This window comes from Symsagittifera roscoffensis, chromosome 1 (assembly GCF_963678635.1).
Source record: "Symsagittifera roscoffensis chromosome 1, txSymRosc1.1, whole genome shotgun sequence".
NCBI lineage: Eukaryota > Metazoa > Xenacoelomorpha > Acoela > Convolutidae > Symsagittifera > Symsagittifera roscoffensis.
Window position 1 is genome coordinate 85,854,486 of NC_087062.1, and position 23,591 is coordinate 85,878,076.

At 34.6% G+C, this 23,591-nt stretch overlaps 1 protein-coding gene across 1 annotated transcript; it reads left to right on the forward strand.

Annotated features, from left to right (window-relative positions):
• Positions 1-230: 230 nt before the first annotated feature.
• LOC134857147 (zinc finger protein castor homolog 1-like) lies at positions 231-22,423 on the forward strand. The gene is made up of 12 exons (XM_063873523.1): positions 231-1,056; positions 5,522-5,606; positions 7,153-7,317; positions 7,825-7,970; positions 8,405-8,613; positions 14,712-14,810; positions 16,628-16,715; positions 16,824-16,848; positions 17,590-17,808; positions 19,809-20,017; positions 21,683-21,770; positions 22,151-22,423. The coding sequence occupies exons 1-12, from the start codon at positions 641-643 to the stop codon at positions 22,220-22,222; spliced, it is 1,821 nt and encodes a 606-aa protein (XP_063729593.1). The 5' UTR covers positions 231-640; the 3' UTR covers positions 22,223-22,423.
• The last annotated feature ends 1,168 nt before the right edge of the window (positions 22,424-23,591 follow it).

Genomic DNA, 23,591 nt, shown 5'->3' on the forward strand with positions numbered 1-23,591 from the left:
TTGCAAAAAAATTGCAACATCTTTTGCTTTTTTGCTGCAAAAAAGCATGAAAATCTAAAAGTGCACTTTTTATTTTCTTTTGAGCGTGTTAAATAGATTTGCTTTTATATTTCTCATATTTTGTAAAAACGCGCAGTTTCTACTTGTTTTCTCTTTTTTGTTGAAAACAAGCTTTTTTCACATTTCTGGTATTTTATACGCACATTTTTTCATTTATAAAAGTAACGAGCGTATGCACATCGAGAGAAAAACATTGCTGCGTTATTTTTGCGCGTATTGTGAACAAAAATTGCATTTTTTGCACATTTTATCGTTTAGAAGTTATTTCACATTTTACTATTGATTTGATTTTTGTTGCAATTGGTTATCTTATTACTTTTTTGGTTATACCGAGAGAACTTAAATGATTTCATTTGGCATCTTTGTTTGAGTTGAAAAAAAAACGTTTTATTCGGAAAAAATCACGTTTTAGTTTAAAACTCAATTGTTTTCAATTTCTTTTGAGCAAACGATTTGAAGTGTGAACAACAAAAACTCATTTCAGTTTTGCAAAAACGCGCACAAATTAAATTTGACTTTTCACGTCTAAGCTGGAATTTCAAAATTACGAAAATTTTGCTTTATTTTGCTCAAAATCAAAATGAATGGAGGTTTTTACGACGAAGATCCTTCAAATTTGTCTCGCATTACTCCCGATCTTAGCTATTTCGATGATATAGAAAAATACTTGCAAATTTTACGAGATAATGACAATGAGGAGCAGTTTGTTTGCATTTCTTCAAATTTAGTTAGTGAAATTGGATTAGAAGACAACAAAAACTTACCCAGCCAGGTAGCGATTACTTCTAGAGTCGAGTTAGTGAAACGAAACAAACGAAAGGCAAAACCGACCAAAATTGTGACGGTTCTACAAGAAGCAGCGCCTAACACCCCTTTAGCTTCGACATCAAAGGACCAGGTGGAAACAGTCAAAGTTCCAAAGCGCTCTAGCGAAACAGAGAAGCAGACAAATGCTCAGTGCAAAAGTGGTTTTCAAGTTTCCAATACCGAAAAAGTGTTAGTATATATATTCTGCGCTTGTGTTTGGTTTTTATACATTCTTGCCGTATATTCATTCACTTTCCATCGGAACGTCCGTTGAATTTAGAATATTTCAATGAAAAATGTTGCCCAATTTTTTCAAACGGAGAACATTTTCGAGTTTTTTTTCTACTTTTTTTTTCGGTGAGTTCTCGGAATCGAAAATTTTTGGAAGACATTTGGAGAAAAAGGCGTCTTTCTAGTTCATAGTCACTTCATGACTCAAATTTGTTTCTGACAGGTTTTTGCGATAAACACAGTTTTAATTGTTATCTCTGGCACGTATTTGTGCAAGACTTGATACGTATCTGTGCGAGCTTAGTACCAGGTTTGTGGTACCACATTATTTCTAAGTTTCAATGGTCGCAAAAACGGCTAGTTTATAACCGTTTCTATATAATGCAGAAATTTGAATGCTCTCAGTACATTTTTTGGTATTAGTTTAGAAGTAACGTCCCGCCGTTTTTGATGTTTGAACGTCCCGCCTTTCAAAATCTCGTTTAGAATTGTGACTCAGTCAGTACTTCAAGTAAAAGATAACAAAAAAGATAACTTCCTTGTAAATATTTCTCCGTCATATTTAGCACTTAATTTTTATAGAAATTGAAATTATCAAAAAAATGAACCAAGTTAACACCCCCCCCCTCCCCCCCCCCCCACCCAAAAAAAAACGTTTAGGGGGAAGGATGTTAAGAAGTTGTTAACTTGATCAAGTTAAACCGTTTAGGGGGAAGGATGTTAAGGAAAAAAATCCATGTTAAGGATTTTAACTTGATCTAAAAAAAAATCGCTGGCAACCAAAACTCACTCGCAAAACTTATAGAATTTACCTGGGATCTTGTTAACTATTTCCCCCTATGGTACCTTGTTGTAACGAATATCCCCCCCCCCTGTAGAGAAAGAATTGAACAGCTAAGCAGATACGAGTTTTGTACCTTGTTATTTATCCCACCCCCCCTATAATAAGGGGGAAATAGTTAACAAGATCCTGTACCTGCAACAATTTCTTGTTTTTTTTCCTGTTATTCGACCGAAAAGTTATTCTTTTTGCAATTTTGAAAGTTTGATCATGATGCTTGAATCTGATTGATTGAAATGAGTATCCGTGCAAAATTTTTTTCCTCGCGTTTTCCATAAGAACAAGCTCATATAACAGTTTGATAACGGTTGGGCCATATAACCGAAAAGACCCTACTTTTTCTGTCTGACTTTCAGATGGGACCACAGCTAGTTTTTCCGAACCATACTTCTAAACGAGCACCCATATTTTTAAAGTTTTTTTTGATGCATACAGTTATAACAAAAACTTGGTGCTACTCGCGGATTGTTTTTTAGTTCAAGGAAAAGGATAAAAACTGAACATCTAGTAAGAATTTAAAGTTTTTTAATCATATGTAATTATTTTGACAGCATGAATTATTATGTATTTCTATACGCGGTAGAGGACTTAATTACTTCGGGAGGTAGGAGAAGTAAAACTTTTTTTTTCATTTTCGTTTTTCAGTTAAACCCCCCACACGCTATAAAAAGTACAAAAAAATGTTTCAGTCGTCTCGTATTTTAATTATAAGATCAAATAATTTGCCTCAATTCATTTGGAAACGCTTTACTCCGCCACTTACAAGTGTTATAAGAACGCTAAATGTTGCGCGATACTCATCCCAAATTTTGCTGATATTTCCAAAGAAAACATGCTGGTATGTATATGATATTTAAAAAATAACTACAGACAAAAAAATTCTGAACTTACCTTAAAAGTTTGATTAGGAATTATGTTTAAGTATCAAAGTATTGCAAAAAAAAAAATTGAGATACATTATTTCAAGATTAAGGGTTTTACAGTTTCAATTTAAACAAACAGTTTTGGGTAAGCTGTTTACTTGGAAATGAAGAAATAGTAAATGAAATTTATACAATTTCTTTCACGCTCAAATTTAACTATTTGCGACTATTTTTGAGTTCTTTTATTACCAGAGTAAAAAAGAATTATCAGATTTTTTGCTGTTAAAAGGCTCAAATTTACAAAACCGCTGAATGAGCTAATGTATTTGAAAATGCTTCAGATTTTCCTCGCGTTTATTGTTCTCATCCAATCAAAATTAAGCATTATAATCCAATTTTCAAAATAATGAAAGATGAATTTCGGGCCGTATAACAGAAAAGACCCAAATCACCTTTTGATTCAATTTGTTTAAACCGCTCAACTGAAAAATCAAAATTGTTTCAGTCTTTTTTAAAAATAAGGATAGCCGGTTATTGTGCAAGTAGCACAGAAGGTTCCGATCGTAGTCTTAAATAAATACAACAAAAATTTTTTTCAAATTAGTTTCGTTTCTTCGGCGTCTTGTGGTGATAAAAGGATCCGTACGAATCCTTTAAAGCTTAGAAATGTTCGACAGTCATAGTAAAATACCAAAAGTGCAAAATAATTTTTATAGAAAATTGACTATAAAAACAAAACAAAAATTCAAAAATTTTCTCTAATTATTTTTGCACTTTTTTAAATGTTCGAATTTTTTAATTGCAAAAAAGCGCTTAAATACTAAAAAAAACCTAATTTTCCATGGATAAAATTAAAGTTTTATGGCGTAACTTTAGCTATTGTAAGCTTCTAAGCCATTAAAATAAACCTGTTGCTCGCTTGAAATGAGATGAAAAATCAAAAACTTCAAACCGGTTTTTCTCGTCACTTGGAAAATAATTTCAAAATTTTGGAAGGTCGATTAATTCAAAACTAAAAGGGAGTTGATATGATATACCATTCAACTCTCTCCGATGATTATTTGTAGCAGCTGATTTTGTGAAGAAAACCAAAAAAAAAATTTTAAAAACCTAAAACACACCCGAAGACAAAGTTCCTCTCCATTTTCAAATGATCGGAACAAAAATCTACTTTTTCAATTTGAATGAAACAAGTCTCTGTGCTTCTAACGTTCAAAAATTGCACAACTTACTTCTTCGTGGTGAGAGAGAAAAACGTGAGGGTTGGAAAATCATTATAAAACGAAAAATTGAGCGCTCAAACGTGTCAGAGTTAGAATTGTTTTCAATTGCTATTTTTTTAAAATTGACTTTCGACTATTAGTTTTAAAATATCAGCTCAACGTCTCATAACTTGAGAAACCATTTTTTGTACTTTAAATTTTTTTTTGTTTTATCTAGTGTTCTTTGTATGCTTTCCAAAAAGTTACAAAGTAATCTGATAGCTTTGAAAGTCAATCGATCTTGATATAGAAAGGTTACATAACTTTTAGATTTTGATGCTGCCTATATCAGGTGCTGGAATTTATTTCGAATTTAAATGAGTTTTAATTTCGGGAGTGCGGTATGTGTTTAGAAAACCGCGCATTCATACTTGTCAGTAAGCAGACAAATATTATAAAAACCAATCAGAATCGAGATGGGAAAGCAAACTTACAAAATATATAATTAGTACTTAACAATTTTTTCCTCGTTTTGGTTCTGATTGGTTAATGTAGTATTTGTCTGCTTACTGACGAGAATTATTACGTGGTTGTCTAAATACTGCTACGTAACCGAATTTTGAATTAGCAGTTTCTGAAAATTCTATACTAGTTTGAGTTCTCATTTTGAACTTCTAACCAAATGAAAAGGAATTTTCAAATAGCTTTATTTTCTCTAATTCATTATTTTCTATACTTAAAAAAATGCACCAAGCGCATACTTTCTCGTTTTTTGGAAGTCATTGCCAACAGAAAAAAGGAAACATTATAATAAACACAGAGAAAAAAAAACGACTAAATCTTTTACCTTGCGAATTTCAGAAAAAAAAACAATATATGACGGGAAATTTACAAGACCACAAGACCTAAAATAAAGGATAAATCACTTTAAAGATTAGCCCTGATCCCTCTTCAAAGTTGCTTGTATACTAGCAATTAATTCTGACAAAACGAAGTAAAGGAAATACTTCGTTTTGTCAGAATTAAATGTTAGTATGCAAGCTACCTTAAAGATGGATCAGGGTTAATCGTCAAGGTGATTTATCACTTATTTTAGGTTTTGTGGTCTTTTAAGGTTCCCGTCATATGTTTTTTTTCTGAAGCTCGCAAGGTGAGGTTTATTTGTTTTTTATGTGTGTTTATTATAATGTTTCCATTTTCTGCAGGCAATGACTTCCAAAAAACGAGAAAGTATGCGCTTGGTGCTGTTTTTCTTCTTCAAGGTAGGTTTATAATGTAGAATTTTCCACAAATAATAGAATAGGCAACGTATTAGTGCGGCTCAGAAACCAATCCCAATTGATTTAGGGCAACCTAATTGATGCCAATTATGCATTACAAGGCGCAAAAAATATGATTTTTAACTCGGTTTACGCGTGGGGGAAAATTAAAAAAAAACATTCAAAGGTTTTCTTCTTCGAAAGTTTTGTTTTGACCAAAATGTTAACCTGTTAACCAATGTTTTTCTTCTGTTTTAGTGACAATTCAGTCAGGTACTGCCGCAGATGCCCTAAGCTTCAGACGGAGCATTATCACTGCTACGAAAAAACATGCAAAAAATTGGTAAGCTGACATCAGTGGGTCAAGATTTTTGCAAGAGAAAAAGGAGTTCAACGTTATTAAGTGTTTTTTGCTTTTCTGGGTAAGACACAAAGCAGAAGTTGAAGCCAAAAAAAAACAGTTTACTTATCTAAAAGGTTTTGCTAAAAGGAAGGCATTTTACATATCTCGTTGGCGTGAACAATTTTTTGCTTTCAAAAACGGATTTGAGTTATCAGGTTTCCCTCCGGGTTGAAACGTAATCTTTTGTTTAGAAGTTTAAACGTAACAAATTGATTATAACGGATTATATGTTGATTTTTAGACATTTAAAAACAAATAAAATTACCAAATTAGGTGTTTAAAGGATTTATAAACTATAGAAAATTACAATTTGATTTGAAATGAGAGATAATAATCGACTTTTAATTGATTAAAATTGATTTTGTTTTCAACTTTTGTAAAACTGGTATTAAAATCATAATATAATCGATTATCAAAAAAACTTGAAACTGGATTCAGGAAAATTCTCACAAGCAGGTTTATCAAAGCAGAGTGAAACTTAGTATTTTCTCCAAAATCGAAGCTCTTCAAAGTGATATGTTTTTTCGTTACACTAATTCAATCTTTTTTGTTCCGACTTTCGGAATATTTGCGCTCGGGGTAATTTTTTTTTCAGACAAATTTCGACTTTTTAACTAGCCATTTTTGACGGAATTTTTTATACCATTCAAAAGGTATTATTGTCTTGAGCTTAAATTTGAACAGATATTTCACCTGTGATTATTTTTTTAAAAAAGTTATGAGGGTTTAAAGGTTGCCGTTTTGGCCAATTTGGAACAATTAACGCGCGATTTATTTCGAGCTGTTAACGCATAAGCGGAGATTTAATCCGTCTTGGAAATCGTTCCAAAATGGTTGAATGAAGATTATTTGCCATTGTTGACTTATTACAAGTAGCGAAATTTTTTCTTTTGTACTTTACATGGCGTGTGGGGGATAGTTTCATAAAAAAAATTCAAATTTTAAAAAAAATTTCCATTTTATTTCATAACATTTTTTTTTTTTTGTAACTACTGCTCCATAAACCTTAAAAAGCAGTCGGAATATTCAGGGCTTCGCCCTGATACGAGCAGTCTTGTTGAGGTTTGAAAATTGTCCGCGTAAAGTTTGAATGAAGCTGGCTCAGATATTATATAAAAATGAATTGAGGCCATGCAATCTAGTTAAGCCATAAATTGCATTTTTGACTTAATTTTTTTTTGACTTAAATTTTTTTCTTTTCTAAGTAAAAATTATAAACCGTTTCCAAATGATACGTCATTACACAAAAAATTATAAATTAAGAGTTCTTTCACAAAAATATCACTTAAGCGAGCGCCATTTTGCAAGTTTTTTTGTTTTTAATTGGAATATAAACTTTCTTGAGACATACTGAAGGGCAATCGGTGCATTCAAGGCATCTGCATGTTAAGAGCAGTCGTGTTACAGCATCACTTTTTTCATCTGTCGGCTTGCTATTTTATTTCGCGGTTGGAGCTAAATGCGTTTAAAAAATTTTTGGTTTTAGAAAATTTTCCCAAAGGAGCAGCTACAGCGTCATATGAACTTCCATCAGAAGAAGCAATCGTGGAGGGAGAGGGGGTTCATCCGCTTCTCCAGTTATGAGTCATGCGCGTCTGTGCAGAGGGGTTGTCCCCACTCCCACTGCAAGACCCACTATCATTGTATACGGGTAAGCTTAATGAGCTTCACTATAACATACTAAAGGGGGTTGAATAGAAGTCTCAAATACGAGTCATGTGTTTTACCCAGGGGTTCCCAAAAAGGATCCCAACTGAAATATCTCGACAACTATTTGGTCGTTTTTCATGGAATTTTTGTATACACAGACTAAATTTTCGACCCATAGTAGTCCATAGCTGGGATTGAAGCAGCGTGTTGCAAAAATAATGGGTGAAAATGACCGTAGTAAAGGCTTTTATATAAGTCATATTGATTTTTTTGTGGTAATTTCAGAAACATATAGATTGGTTGAAAAGCAAGGTGACCCCTTTAGCACCTCACCCAATTCGCCCCTAACGTATCTCACACAAATTCTCGAAAGATCTCACGCATAATCCTTTTCAACCCAATTATATTTTTCTGAAACTTACGCATTTATGAGCTTAAATTTCTAAATTTGGTAACCATGTTTATGTGGTCCGTAAAAAGTGTTCATGAGCGGGTTTAATCGCTTCAGCCCAACTGTGAGCGGGTGTGTTTGGGGTTGGGAGACGCGGAGGCTCATCAGAAGCACCACCTTCGGTCGGAACAGACGCAAACTGATGGCTTCGTGCGCTTTTCCAGAAGCGAGAATTGTCGCGACCCTCTTTGTCAGTTCTTCAGGTAAAAATCAGGGCAATTTGGATACTCGAACCTTATTTTTCTTACCACAATTCAAATAACACAGAATAAGGAAAAAAACTCGATAATTTACTCAGAATAACGATCTGCCTAATTTCATTATTCAGAGGATGAAGACTGATATACAATGACTTAAACTAATGGGATAAATTTTTTTTCTACAAAAATTCAGGAAAACTACTTGGTGGGAAATATCATATTTTAACTGTCATTTTGAACATGGAAATTCGGCTGTTCCGTGATAGCTGTAATTGAAACTCAACTATTGTAATTGTTTGAATTCCTTAGTGAAAATTATGAAAATTGTTCAAACATTTACAAATTCCAGGGACGACGTCTAGTTTACAGTGTCTATAGAATCTAGATTGATACCAATTTTGACGTGGTAAGAATATTCAAATTTCCCTATTTTTAAGGGGAAAAACTACACATTTCCATTGCTTGCGCGAAGGCTGTACTTTCGCTTTCAAAGACAAAACACTGCTGAAACCTCACAAGTTATTGCACTCGAAGAACGACCAGTTCCAGGACCTCGGATGCAAGAAGTTCTCCAAACACAACTCGTGTGGGTTCATGAACTGCAACTACTCTCAAAATCTCAATCACTTCCATTGTCTCATCAAGGGTTTGTCCACTTCGAAATTACTCTTTTTATACAAATTGCCCGTACCAACCCTCCCCAAAAATTGACCCATCTTAGAGTCGCCCCTCGGTATGTATTATGGTTTAAATTTTAAAAAGATAATAAAATAAGTTTAAAAGCCTTAAGCAGGTTATATATTTTCAATTGTCAGTGAAAGTGGTGAAGAGCTCTATTGATAAAATGTTACTTTGTTGTAGCTAATTCTAAATTAAAACTATTAAAAAGAATATGGAATTAAGATGAATTAGTCGGTAAGTTAAAACATTAAAACAATGAGAGATCATTCTCTCCGCCGGAGAGAATGGCCAATGAAGGTCATATCAGAGTGACCAGTTAATTAAACTAATATGTTTTGCAGTAATTGCAAAACATTGATGTAAATCACAACATTCCCCTAAGCAGGAAAAAATTTTAAATTACGAATAAAATAAAGCACAATGACTAACTAAGTCTGACTCCTTTCTCCCCCTTTAAGGACAAGGAAAAGAAAAAAAATTAAGCGCCGTAAATAAGGAACTGACACTAACTGAAGCGCCTCTATGGGATTAAATTCAACAACTATAACTGTGAGAAATGATTATCCGGATTCCGACGGATAAGGGCTGGGTTAAGAAGTTAGAATGCTAAGAGGTTGTCGCCAAGTTTTATGGGTGGATCATTGATTTGCGATACACAAACTATAAGGAAGTCGGCTTAGAGAAATTATAAGAGCACCAGATGATGTTTTCCTTTACTGATGGTTTATGCGAAGGATTTTTTTTTGATAGAGTACTCAAGTTTACTGAAGAACATTTTGATACCTGAAGATTAGCACCGGTTTATAGGGTAATATGTGCTCGTTGAAATGCCAATATAACAGAATTAGGGTAAAGCAAAATGTTTACGAAGTTTTATAATCATTTAGAAAATTTTCAAGTTCGTTATTAAAAAGTTCGCTGTCTAGATCAGAATGATCTCCAAAATTTTCTAATTCCATCCTCAGCGATTCGTCAGTTGATGAGGTTGACATTTGGTCTGAAGATGTTGGACTTGAGTCTAGGACAATTAACTCCGCCGGAGTCGTCTTGTTGTTGGTCTCGTGTGATTCCTCAATTTCAATCACGATAGGATCGGCCGCCGAACCGGAGGCTTCTTGAACGTTCTCTACGGCATCAATAAAATAACGTTTGCCATAAAATTTGGGCCGACATTTCTACTAGAACGGCGGATGGTAGGAGGAATTTTACCGGATATGATAGTAAGATTGGGAGGTACAGTGCACTCGTCAGTTGGGTCGCTTATCTCGTACACCGGGAAATCTGTAACTGAGTTGTTATCCGTTGGATTGCACTCGTCTTGCAGGTCCTGTTGTTCGATGGTGTCTTTGTCCCCTCCCTGGTTCACGGTTCTCTGTTCCGCAGTACTAGGTGTTCGGCAAGCGGGTATTATGTTTATTGGACACTCGTAAGATTGGTCCATAGGTTGCTCTCTGTTAGGGTCAATGTCGTTTTCTAAAATCTCAGATTTTATTTCAGGATTTGTTACAGCGGAATTAGAATTATTTTCGATTGAGAGGTGAGGTGTATTTGAGTCTAAAATAAAGCGTTCTCTGGCTACGTCTCTACAAGGGAAACCGCCCGCTATCCATTCCCATTCGCTAGTATCCGAAATATCCGAAGGAATTAGCATAGATTCATCCGAAGCAAGGTAACCTGGAGGAGTTGAAGACTTCTTTGAGTGGCGTGTTTGTCTTCTTGTAGATTTGTGTGATGACCCTGATATGCGTGTCCTAGTTAAGTTGTCGGATGGGGTCGGATCCAACTGTCTGGTCATTTTTTTGGTTGGCTTTTTTGATCTTGGTTTCCGTGTTGGGCCTTCCTGCTTCTGACCTACTTCAACATTAGCATTAGGAAAATACGGGAAGGAAATGTTTCCTTTAAAAGGTCTGATTTTATTTGAGGTAGAAATCGGAATCGCAATGTCGGATTTTGTATTATTTTTCCGTCGGATAACTCTACTGTCGAAGTGGATGAATTTATAATTCTTTTATTTAGTTCCTTATAGAAACAGTCTCGGTTTATGTTACCGTTAGATTTCCGAAGGTGATTTTCATCTGATTTTTAATTTTTCCGATCCGAAGGAATAAATTTTTGAATGATTTTGATATATTTAGAATTTCCCTATCTTGGTTTGTTTGAGAGATGGAATTTATTGACTTACACTGTTTGTTAGTCTGGAAATGTGGGAAGTGTTTCTGAGGGACTTCTATCCCCACTTTTGGAAGGTTATCGTTTCCTAAGATATTTCTCTCGTGTCCTTCGGTTAGGAGGAATTGACAGTCGTTGTCTGACCCACCATTTGAAAATATCGGGAGCTTCACCTTTCCAGTGATGTTTATGGCATTATCTGTGAATCCACAGTAGAGGTCTCTAGTTGTCTTATCCACAGGATAAATTTTCAAGTAAGGGTCGCGTAACTTTAATTCGTGTAGTACGTTTTTCTTGAGGAAACTCACCGGGCTAGCTGAATCCACTTGAATGTTTAAAATTACTTGGTTTTCTTTTCCGAGTCCAATGTTCAGTAATTTCTTCAATTCTTTTCCATCGTTATCAAAAATTGTAGTTACATTTAGTACAGAGTAATCGTCGTTTTCGCTTTGTCCAGATTCCGACCATGCGTTTATGACGCCACAACATTCTCTATCCGTGTGGTCAGTATATACATCCGGAATATCCGACGGATTAAAATCTGTATTATCTACAATTTGAGTATTTACAATGTTTACATTTTTACGACGAGATCTACAAAGTCTGGTGAAATGCCCTTTGAATTTACAAGTAGTACAAGTCGTGTCCTTTGCTGGGCAAACTGCTAAGTGTCCTTTTGAGAATGATCCGCCACACTTCATACAGTTGTTACTTCTTTCGATGTTAAGGGTTGGTTCTCTTTTGACGTTAAAATGGTTGTTTGGTGTGTGTACGGATGATCCGTTGGATTTAAAATTGTTAGTTAACTTCAAGTGATTTAGAATTCCTTTTTCGTCTATGAGTGCTACATTTAGTGCTTCGCGTGGAGGGAGGGTTTCTGTTAACAATTTCCTTTGGATGTCGTAGTTTTTCATATTATTTATGAAAATATCTCTTATCCACTCTTCTTCTCCTGCGGTTATGTCGCACTTGTTTGCCATTTCAGCTAAAGCACCCCAAAATTGTTCGAGGGATTCTCTGTCGCGTTGTTTTCTATTTAACAGTTTATGTCGTTCAAATGTGACATTTGTCTTTCTTACGAAAGCGATCGCTAGGAACTCCCAGAATTCTTTAAAAGAAATTTGTACAACTTTCACCTTGGTGAATTTTTGTCCGAAGATCCTTTTTCCTTCGTTTCCCAGTGCTAGATATAAGACTGAACGTAGTTTTTTGTCCGCTTCTTCTATTCGCATTCTGTTAAATTTCTTGGTTTCAGTTTTTATCGAAGCTGTTTCTTCTTCGTCGTAACGTCTTTGTTCTTGAGTATTTCTCTCCATTCTCGAGCGTCTTTGAGCATCTGTTTCACCGTCCGTCGAGTTTTCCAAATTTGGAGGTAGTGGGTGTTGTCTCTCCAACGGATTGAGTAGGTTTTCTATGTCTATGTTTTCCTTAGCAATTATAGCTCATTGAAACAGATCACTCCAGTCTTCCCATGGAATGGGGGGTCTACCGTATGGTTTTGCCAAAAAGGAGGTGTTCCTCTCACGTTAGATTCGTTAGTTGACTGCGCCATGATAAAATGTTACTTTGTTGTAGCTAATTCTAAATTAAAACTATTAAAAAGAATATGGAATTAAGATGAATTAGTCGGTAAGTTAAAACATTAAAACAATGAGAGATCATTCTCTCCGCCGGAGAGAATGGCCAATGAAGGTCATATCAGAGTGACCAGTTAATTAAACTAATATGTTTTGCAGTAATTGCAAAACATTGATGTAAATCACAACATCTATATAAGGCAAGCTGATGTTTTTTGTTTTGTTTTCGGGAAAATGTCTTAAAATTTTTTCACGCTCAAGTTTGATTTTTCGCGGTTTGATTTTTCTTTTTAAGTTGAGTTCAAACTCGTTTTCTTGTGCCCTTTAAAAACAAACATGCAAATGACGCTAAAAAACGTGACTGACTTCTAGTTTTGATAGTGATTTTTAAGTTATAGAAGTTCCAGTGGAATAAAAAAAATAACTGTTAATCCAATTTTTTTCAAGTTCAGCTCGAATGCCCCAAAAAAGGCCAATTATAAACGGTTTCAAAATTTTAAAGAGCTTTAACTGGGACAAACCTTTCTCGAAGTTCGAAAGTTAAATGCTTGTAAAAATCTTTTTTTTTTCGGTTTTATTTGAGTATTTTGACACTTTTCCAACAGTCTGTTGGCTGTGTTTTCTTTTTGAAACACAGTTTGAAGTTTTGTTTCATGCTCTCATTTTATATAAGACAACTTTAAAAATCAATTTCTTCGAATATCCTTGTCTTCCATGCAATATCCTTGTCTTCCAGTTAGACTTTTGGAGCTCGCTTTTCAAAATCTTTTTCTTAACAAAGCTCAATTAAAAAACAAGCATAGCCGGCTCACATCTTTTGTTAAAAGGAAAACCAATTACACCATCAAGCAGCAAAAGTGAAAAAGTCACGAAAATTGTGATCGACTTCTAGTATCGAAGGGGAATTCATTTTTCAGATTTGCCAGCGAAAAAAAAAATTACTTAATGATCCTGTTTTCTCAAATTGGGTTATTTTTTTTAATTAAAAAATTCCATTTATACACTGTTGTAGAAATTCAAAGATTTTTAAGGGCATTTAGTTTTTTCTTTGAAATTCGAAAGATTTTTCAAAAAACAAGTCGGTACTTGTTCTCTATTTATTTGCGATCATTGACTCTTTTTCAACTGTATGTTAGCTATGTTTAATTTCATAAACATTAAAATATTCGTAAAAAGTGTTAATTTTTCTCGCCACAGACAGCAAGTCAAACAGTAGTCCAAACAACGGCTTAATTGTCGGTTTTATGAGTTCAACTTGACCCCCTCAAGTTTTTTGTTGGGGCAGTCGAAATCAGGAAGAAAAACCCCATCCTACATCATGGTTTTTTGTCATTTTAAAGCATATTTTTGGTTTAAGAGAACGAAGTGATTTTCACTTATTTAGGTCGTGATGATTTCATAGTTTTTTCTTAAGAAAAAATTTATTATTTTTTTTCTAATTTGATTTCTTGCGGTTTATTTTTTTTGTAATTCAAAGAAGGCAAATGATAAAAATTATTGGGGTATAAATCATAAAAAATGATCATGATCAAATTTGTAATAACCATAGTAATCGCAAAAATATTCATATTAATAATCATAAAAAACTCCAAAAATCAACTTTACTTGCGAATAACTTAGTTTTCATGGCTTAAATTAAGCATAAATAAGCTATTGTAAGCCTGCTTGCTTTTTTTATTTGTTCGAAATTGAAACAAAATTCGAAAACTTCAAACCGGTTTATCTCAGTATTGGAAAACATTTGGATCTCGATTGAAAGAGGTTCAATGCACTCAAATGCTGCGTAAGTTTCTTCGAATTTGGAGCAATTAGAATACTTCAACACAAATTAGAATGATTTTTGAGTGAAATAATCCGCCACTTCCAATAGGCTTTTTTGAGAACTTTTACCGGTAACTTCGTGAAAAAGAATTACTGGCGAAACAATTTTTCGATTTTGAGCTCAGGTTACTGATGTTTCAGACAGAAATAAAATTTCGTCAAAAAGGTTTAATGGGAAAATCAGACAAAGAAAAAAATTTGACTTGGTTGCAACAATTCTTACAATTTGTATGGTTTTGCAAGCTGTATTTGCTGCGAAATGTCGCGGTACCGTTTCAAAAAAACTTAAAGTTCATTTTCTTTCTTTTAGTTCATTGTTACTTTTTCTATTGTCTGTTGGTTTTGCTCCCTGATTGGAGAAAAATATTTCATCAATTTGTTAGAGGAGGGTGATTGGATCAAAACAAATTGTTAGGAATTCAGTATACTTTAAAAAAACACTTACTTCTTGGACTTGTAATAGGGTCTCAAAGATGATGAGTCATATCTATTTTAGGATGTGACTTCACAGCCGTGTGCACTTCCAAAGCAGAGAGCCATAAGGTCCACCACGAGAAGTTGAGAAAACTGATCTCGAAAGGAGTCAAGGTTACTGGTGAGCAACTTAATTACTATTCGATTAGCTGCTACAAAAATGATTTTTTTGGTCAGAAAGCGTTAACCCTAAAAAATTTTCTGTCGTTTTCGGCGCCAATACATACTAATTTTGGCGCCAATACATACTAATTTTCGGCGCCAATACATACTAATTTTGGCGCCAATACATACTAATTTTGGGGCCTGTGATTTTTTGGGGCCTGATTTTTTCAAAATTTTTTTGGGGCCTGGATTTTTTCAAAACGTGATTTTTTGGGGCTTGTTCTAAATTTTTTTTGAAAAACCGCCCCCCCCCCCCCGCGTCGAGAAAATCCTAGATCCGCACCTGTTTGCTTTGTATAGCTTTTCTTTGATGTACGGAATTTGAAACACTAAAAAGTATGTAATGGTGAAATGAAGTTTTAGTTTTAAAAAATTGTTAATTGTCGAAAACGACCCAAAGTATTGCAGGGTTTCAGATGATTATCTTTCGTATTTTTTCACTATCTAGACGAGGATTGGATTAGAGGTAGGCCTTCCCAGCCCCCTCTTCTTCTCGGGGATTTCAGCCCCTTACCACCAAAAGAGGCATCTCTTGGGTATTATTTTTTACTTCCACTTTTCGTCGACTGGTTAATAGACCATCTTGAATTTTTCTGTTTTCTTAAATTTTTCTAAATTTTTCTTTGCTTTAATTAATGCCAAAAATGAGAATTTTTGTGAACGATTGTAAAAACCTCTCAGAAGCGTCATATTTTTAAACGTTTATCCAAAAATTTGCCTCCGGCACTGATCATTACCGTGTAATACATCCTTTTTATTGTTCCAAAAGCTCTCAAATATATAGTTGTGAATATTTTTTAAAAATGCACAATACACCCCCCACCGCCCATGATTTGATCTTTGATCGACTGCTCAAATATCAGAATATTTGGCTCCTGACTATGAGGTAAGGATACGTTGGCAATTACCTGTTAGGTTTAGGGTAGAGATTTGAAGAAGGTTGCAGCCAAAAGTTTGAGAGTTCATTCATTTTGAACACTTTCAAAAGTCAAATTACTATCTTTTGAGAAGTCGAATAATCTGAAGGCAACTAATTTGGGTATTTTGGTTTTTTTTGCAATTTTTTTTTGCAAAATCGGATCAATATTACTAAGAAATGCTGGCTATCAATATGGTGCAGGCCAAAACGAAGCAACTTCATTTAATTTAGCCTCAAACAGGTCATTGTCCCTGTCTTTTTTGCCGTTTTCTTCATATAATTTTCACAAATGCTTTCTGAATTGCCGTGTGTTTCTAATTTTGGCAGTTTTCCGAGTTGATTCAAGCCTCTGGATATCAACCTTCTGTTGTCGTAATAATATTGATCCATTTTTGTTTTAAAAGTTTTTATTTTCATTTTTCATCATTAAGTGGGGGCTGGGGGGTATAACCGAAAAGGCCCAATATTTTTAGGTACCGCGACAACTCGGAAGAAAAGACAAATCGCAAAATTTAAGGAAAGTGACAACTAAGTTTTTGAAGCTAAGTAGGGAAACTTTATATTCTCGGCTTAAGGTCGCTTCGCGGCGATAACCGGCTCTAAATTTCGTATAAAGTCCTACCCCCTCTGTTGGGAAGCTCGCAAAACGTTGGTGCAACTGCGGCGGTGAGTATATTGCGAGTTGTATTTTATTGCGAGTTGTCTTTTATTGCGAGTTGTCTTTTCAGGCGAGTTGTCGCATTACGATATTTTTAGATTACGATATTTTTAAGATTAGATTACGAACTAAACAACGCGTGGTCTCAATAATGCTTACTTTTAGGCTAAATTCTAAGGGTTGATGTTATATTTAGAATACAAAACGGCTAAGCTGTCTACAAAAGAATGCATGGAGTTATTTGACAAAACAGTGCCTCACAATCCTGAAAGGAGAAGCAGACGGTTAGTTTATTTTAACAGCATATGTGGCTAAAATTGAAAAAAAAATCAAACTATTTGTTTTCACTATTCAGAAACCTGAGTGGTTGTTTATGATTTTTGTTGTTTTAGCCGTTCAGTGAAACCAGCTCTGAATGTAAGTGAAACACAGCGCTACTCATTTGAAAATAAACTATATAAATGGTCATTTTTGTCATTTTTAATGGCTGAAATTAACAGCATTCACTTATTTAAGACGTTTTTAAAAAGTTTTTTTTCTTTATTTTGAAGGTAAACATTTGTGCTGAGTGTCGGTTTTCCTCTTGCGACGAACTTCGATTCTTAACTTGAAATTTTGTCTAATTTTTCATAACATTTCCTTATTAAATGAAGGCATACACTACTATCGAATAGAAAAAGTAGAAAGGTCACAAAAAAGTGATGAACTCCTACATGTAGATTAGAAAGTGGTTTTAAGATTTCCCAGCGAATAGAAATTTTTCCTTTTGATCCAGTTTTTTTCAAATTTTTTTGATTTTATCAAAAAAATGTCGATGATAAACTGTTCTTGAAATTTACAGAACTTCAAGGCCATATAATATAAAGCCATGGAACTCCGTTGCGGAAATTGTTTGGAAATTTATTTTATATAATACGAATCACGATTGAATGCGCTTTAATACATCATCACCGAAATCTATCATCTGACGTTTATCTCTTCACCAAAAAAATTCACCAAAGTTCCTTTCATAATCAACCACTTTTTTCTACTTTTTCACGTAAAAGCGTTTTGTTTCCCCAAAAACCGAAGTGAAAAGAAGCCATAAATCGTTTCCATTTATTTTTAAGGGGTGGTCGTTAATAATTATAAGCTACCGTGTTTTTCCGATTTTCACAGGATTCGAATGAAGACGTCATTTCGGATTTCATGACAAACATCGAACAGTCTGTGCTTAAAATGGAGGAGCAAGAAGCGAAGCAGCAGAATCTGATTAAAATAAATCCAATTGACCCAACCAAGTCTTCATTTGACAAAACCACTCGTGATGTCAAATTGAAATCTAGCGATATGAACAAGATTGAACCACAGCCAGATTTAAATTACAGCTTTTATTTGGTAAGAAGCAATCTTGTATGGTGATCATCTGGATAATTTGAATTGAATTTTTTAGTATTTTAAGGAACGAAAGGAAATAAGACACTACCCGCATCCAAGTTTAGGCGTAAATAATCGATTATAACGGATTATTATGATGATTTTTTGACAATTATAATCGATTATAATTACCAAAATTAGGTCCTTAAGTGATTTATAATTGATTATAATCGTGATATTTTCAAAGAGATTATAATCTCTTATAATCGATTATAGTTGATTATAGTTCTTACTAAAAACCCTTATAATCAATTATAATCGATTATAATATCTTATTTTGCCGAAATTTTCCTTTATTCGAATTATATCTTATGGGTTATTAATTTTGTGTCAATAAGAAAATCTCTAAAAGAGAGATCTCTTGAACACTTTGGTTCATCTGAACACAAAGTTTTACCACGAAACAAAAGTTTCATAGAGATCCTTTCACATGAGTGGAAAGGTTCTCGCGGTATATGAAAAATAAATTTTCCGAATGAATCATGAGACTGAATCAATTTGCTGATGTTTTGGTGTTTAAAAAAGCTTAAAATATGCATCACAAAACAACCCTAATGGGGAGGAAATGAAAAAAACTTTTATTTTTGAATTAATTGGAAATGTCCACAAAAAGCATAAAAAATAAGCTATTTAGATGCAACTTCGAAGACAAAAATGGACAAACAAAAGGGATTATAATCAATTATAATCGATTATAATGGATTGGTGTGCAAAACTAATGAAATAGAAATATGAATAAAATTAATGGATTATAATCAATTATAATCGATTATAATTGTTTCGAAAAATAGACGAATAAATAATCGATTATAATCGATTATCATTGGTTATAATTGATTGTAATTTGATTTTAAAAAGAGTGATTATAATCGATTATTAATTGATTAAAATCGATTGTTTCTCAATTTTAGTGAGACTGGTACTAAAATCGTAATATAATCGATTATTAACGCTTGAAATTGGATGCGGGTAATTTATGTGGCAGGGTTTTTGTCGTTTTTTCCAGGAAGATGTCTTAAGGTTATTTACGCTCAAATTTAGCGGTTTGATTTTATATTTCTTTATTAGTTCATTTCCCATTACTCACCTTAATCGAAGACAAATTACGTTATCCAATGACAAATAGGGCAAAAGCTTAACAAATGCCATTGAACTTACTTTCCGAGTGGAAAAAAGTTTTCTATCGATAAATTTTTCTGAAACTTGGCTAGTTTCATGTGAAACGTATTTTAAATACAAAAAGTTTCGATAATTGAGAGAGATTTATTGTTATAATAAGTATCTATATCAGGGGGGATCTAGGATTTCTCTCGAGGGGGGGGGGGGGGGGGCGAACCTCTTTTTTAGGTAGACTAAATTGATTTCTTGAGCTCTCTCAAAGCATTAAAAATTACCCTGTTTTGGTAAAATTTTCTGCGCCACAGGCAAAATTTTGCGAAAAAAAGGCCAAAAAAGGCATTTTTAGGCGTTTTTTGGAAAATTTTCACCAAAAAGTCACGCTTTTTTCGCGCGCGCTTGCCCCTCAAAATTATTATATTTTGGCGCCGAAGGTGCCTTTAGAAATTTTTTAGGGTCCGTCACCAAATATGGATATCTCAAAATACTACAAAGGTCGGGACCCTTTGGGTCGGCAGGAAATCGAATCCCTGAGGAGGGGAAAGTCCGCCCCCCCCAAAATTCCAAAAAGTGCCTAAAAACGCCTTTTTGGCCGTTTTTTTTCAAAATTTTGCCTGCGGTGCTAAAATTTTGACCAAAACAGGGACTTTTTAGCGCTTTGTGAGAGCTCTGAAAATCAATTTGTTCGACCTGAAGAATAGGTCGACAAAATTTCGAAAACCCGCCAACCTCGAGAAAATCCTAGATCCGCCCCCTCGAGATAATCCTAGATCCGCCCCTGTATATATATACAGATATCCATATATCTTATTGTCACTTTTCTCCATAAATGTGCTGCCTTTCAGAGACAGACGTGTCCCTCTATAGAGTGTGCGTTGTTCCGCAATAAACACTTCCATTGTGGGGAGGTAGGGTGCTGCTACGTGACTAAGAGCGAGCAGAACATAATTGCACACAGCGCCCGACACCGCAACAGGGCTCAAAAGGTCGCTCAGGGCTTCCAACAATTCACCCGATACGAGGACTGCAGCATGCCCGGCTGCAGATACAACAGGTAATGATGGTGTTGACCAGGGGCGGATTTAGAGGGGGGGGGGGAAGATGGGGGCGGGCGTCAAAATTAGTACTATTTTGAGATATCCATTTTAGGCTGACTGACCGTAAAAGTTTTGTAAAGGCGCCATTGGCGCCAACATATGCCAATTTTGAGGGGGGAGCGCGCGCCAAAAAAAAACGCCATTTTTTGGTCAAAATTTTCCAAACCTAAAAACGTCTTTTTTGACCTGTTCTTTTTTAAAAAGTTGCCTGCGGCCCAGAAAATTAGGAGAGCTCCGAAAATCTTTTTGGTCGACTTAAAAAAAAGTCGACAAAATTTTTTGAAAATCCAGCTCCCCCCTCGTGAAAATCCTAGATCCGCCCCTGGTTTTGACGCATTTTGTCCAGCCTTGTTTGATTTCCAGTCCCCTTTGATCGGGTCTACAGAAGGCTATTTAGATTTTTTTTTGCTATTGATGAAACTTAAACGTATGAGCGTGAACAAGTGAATGCACAGAATTCAAAAACTGTAATGTTGTGAAACTCCTCGTATGAGCAATTTCCCGGCAATTTTCTGGGTCTTTTTACTTATTTCGCCCAAAAATCAATATTTCAACATCTTGAACTGAAACTATTGTGCTTCAAGCTGATTGGCTAGAATTATCCATTCAAATTTCAGTACCATCTCAAAATGTTTTGTTCATAATTTGAAGTCGACTTATAAATATGCCGAGTCGGCCTAAAAAGAAGAATGTGTGGTAAACTACTCAAAAATGCTTCAAATTTGCTCCAGAGTTTTATCCAGATTAGAAAAACACAGACAACAGGGAATGACACCTTTGTATCTGCCCGAAGTTTGCCCTTATTAGAAGTCGGCTTAAGAATAAGTGATAGCATTTGTATTACCCAAACCAACCAGTGCTATCAGTATATTGTTCTCAGCATTTATACTTTGAATATTATAAAATCGCAAAATTGAGAAATTTGGGCGAAATAAGTAAAAAAAAAAACATTTTTTATTATAATTTACGATTATTAGAGGCACTTAGCATAGTGACAAGGCGTTCACTTTGAAATCGTCAGATCGTGTACTCGATCCCATGGCATGGCAATAATATTATGTGAAGGCGAGCTCTCACTTGACTTCCAGCATCAGGCTTACAACAGCCTGACCAATTTCGCCTGCAATAGTGATACCACGCAAAAAAAAAAACAGCCTTGAGTCGCAAAAAAAGAGCTTCGCCCGGCAAAATAACACAGTCTGGAATGTCGGGAGATAATTCAAATCGACTATCCTCGACAGGACTGTTAAGGTCTACTGATAGCTCCTCTGCGATTCGCAGGAACCACATTAATTTATAATTTAACGATAGGGACAAATTTCGAAAGGAGCCTTGAAAAGTGGTTTTAAGAATGAGGAAAAAAGCAAAAATATAAAGAAAATTTTTTAAAAGGGTGCAGCATCTTTTTTATCTATTGTCACTTTGCATTTGAACAATCGTTTACTAGACCATGCTCAGGAAAAATGTGATGTTTATCCTAGTCCGCATTTTTCAATTTTTTTTCAATTGGATTTGATTTTGCTGGTGGGTTATCAAGAACGCAGGAGTCTATATGAAGAAGTTTTTCATAAGGGCTCGTCATTAAATGCATAGAAATTTTAGAATTTTGTTTTTGTGTTTAGAAACACAGCCCACTTTCACTGTCGACTGTGCGAGTACACTTTCTGCAATTCAGCCATCACAAGCACACATATGAGCAAACATACCAGAGTTAGCAATTAATAGTTAATGCCAAATTGGTGGCACTTTTATAATTGAAGTCCAATTGTTGGCAATTCGGTGACCTTGAGCAACTTCATTGGTCAAAAACACGCATTTTAGGTATTTTTTTGGAAACGGTTTTTACGGTGGAAAAAATGGTGAATAAACCAATTTTTATGAACTCATTTGTTCTTCTTACCTTCTTCATAACATCGCGCATAAGATCGCGCTTAGCCATAATAACTTATACGACCGACAATTAGCCATAAAAATTTAAATTTCGAAATGTGGGGAGTGGGGGTGGAAAAGAGCTTTTGAAAAGTGTTTTGAACGATTTTTCGAACAAAAAAAATGAAATGAAATTGCCAATTCTGAAATATCCCTACTAGAAAACTAATGGAAGTGAGGATTCTATGAAGATTAAGATGATTTGGCAAGATGGGGGCTGGCAGAAGAGCTGATTAACGAACCGAGGGACAAAATAGCCGACACAGTTTGGAAAAAGACAATCGAAATCTTGACTCAATTGTAACAGACAAAAAAGGGCAGCGAAACGGAGAATTTCCCATAGTTTTTGTATTCAATAGAAAAACATTACGTGTGACGTTATATTTTGTTATCCAGGATAAAGTTTAAAAATAAAAGTTCTATTCTTTTGCATATTTCATCTATTTAATTTCTATATCTGACTGTAGCGCAAATTTTTTCCCAAAAATTGAAATACCTGCATGCTGTTGTTGTTGTTCAAGCCCTACTTAACTTACCATCGAGGCGAAGATTCAAAGCTTTTTTCTTGCTAAAAAAAGATACTCCTTATAGAAAAAATTATCACCTAGCATACTCTAAACTAGTTCAGAAACGTATCAGTTTAAATCATTTACTTTAGCGGTTTGACGGTCGTGGTTAATTTACAGCGGTTTGCACCGTTCAAAACTGACAAGAAAGTTCAAGCAAATCAAACCGAAAAAACACAGTACTTGCGACAAAACAGAAAAATTATGAAACAAAATTTATACAACAAATTGTTTTTGGTTTTTACATTATTTAAAGACTAAATAAATGTGATCAAGATTAATTTGTAATTTTCACAAAAATAGTTTTTTGAAAATAATCCTACTGAGCAATAATTAATATAGCCATCAAGGTTGGTGCCTAAAGAAAAATATAATTATAACAAAACTGCTCGTAAACTAGCGTAGCCCTGAATGTTTCGACTAATCCTGTAACGGCTTCGAATAGTTTTTGGTAGATAAAAAATGAAAAACCTTCAATTTTGGTCAAAATCAAGAGTGAAAATTTGATTTATACAAAATTAATACGACCGATTAGCTTGCCGTCTCAATTCAATTTGGAAAAACTTTGTAGCCTGGGATAATTTACCACGCATCAAAAAATTGTGTTAAGCTTTCAGCATCAGTATTAAAAAGTCATTTCACAGCGTCTTTAAATAAGCCAAGAACATGGCCAAACTGGCAATTTTCAGAGCCCCAAAACTTGTTAAAAACAATCGGAGACTTCCTTTGGTTGAGCTCAATTAGTCGGCCTCTTCATTGGGTTGAAAAACATTGGGATCTACTTAAAAATCTCGCCCACTTCAAGATAGGGGCATGGTTAAGTAGATAAAGTTAGAAAAAAATTTCGACCAATCAGAATGCAGCAAAATTCGAATTCTCAATACAAGTTCTCTGCTAACTTTCTGTTTTTATTTATAGGGATGAAGATACATTAGTACATACCATAGGGTTTAGGGAGATTGCTAAGTAGATCAAACATTGAAATGAGGCAAGACAATTGGTCAGATCAATTCCCTACATGGCTCGAACTTTTATA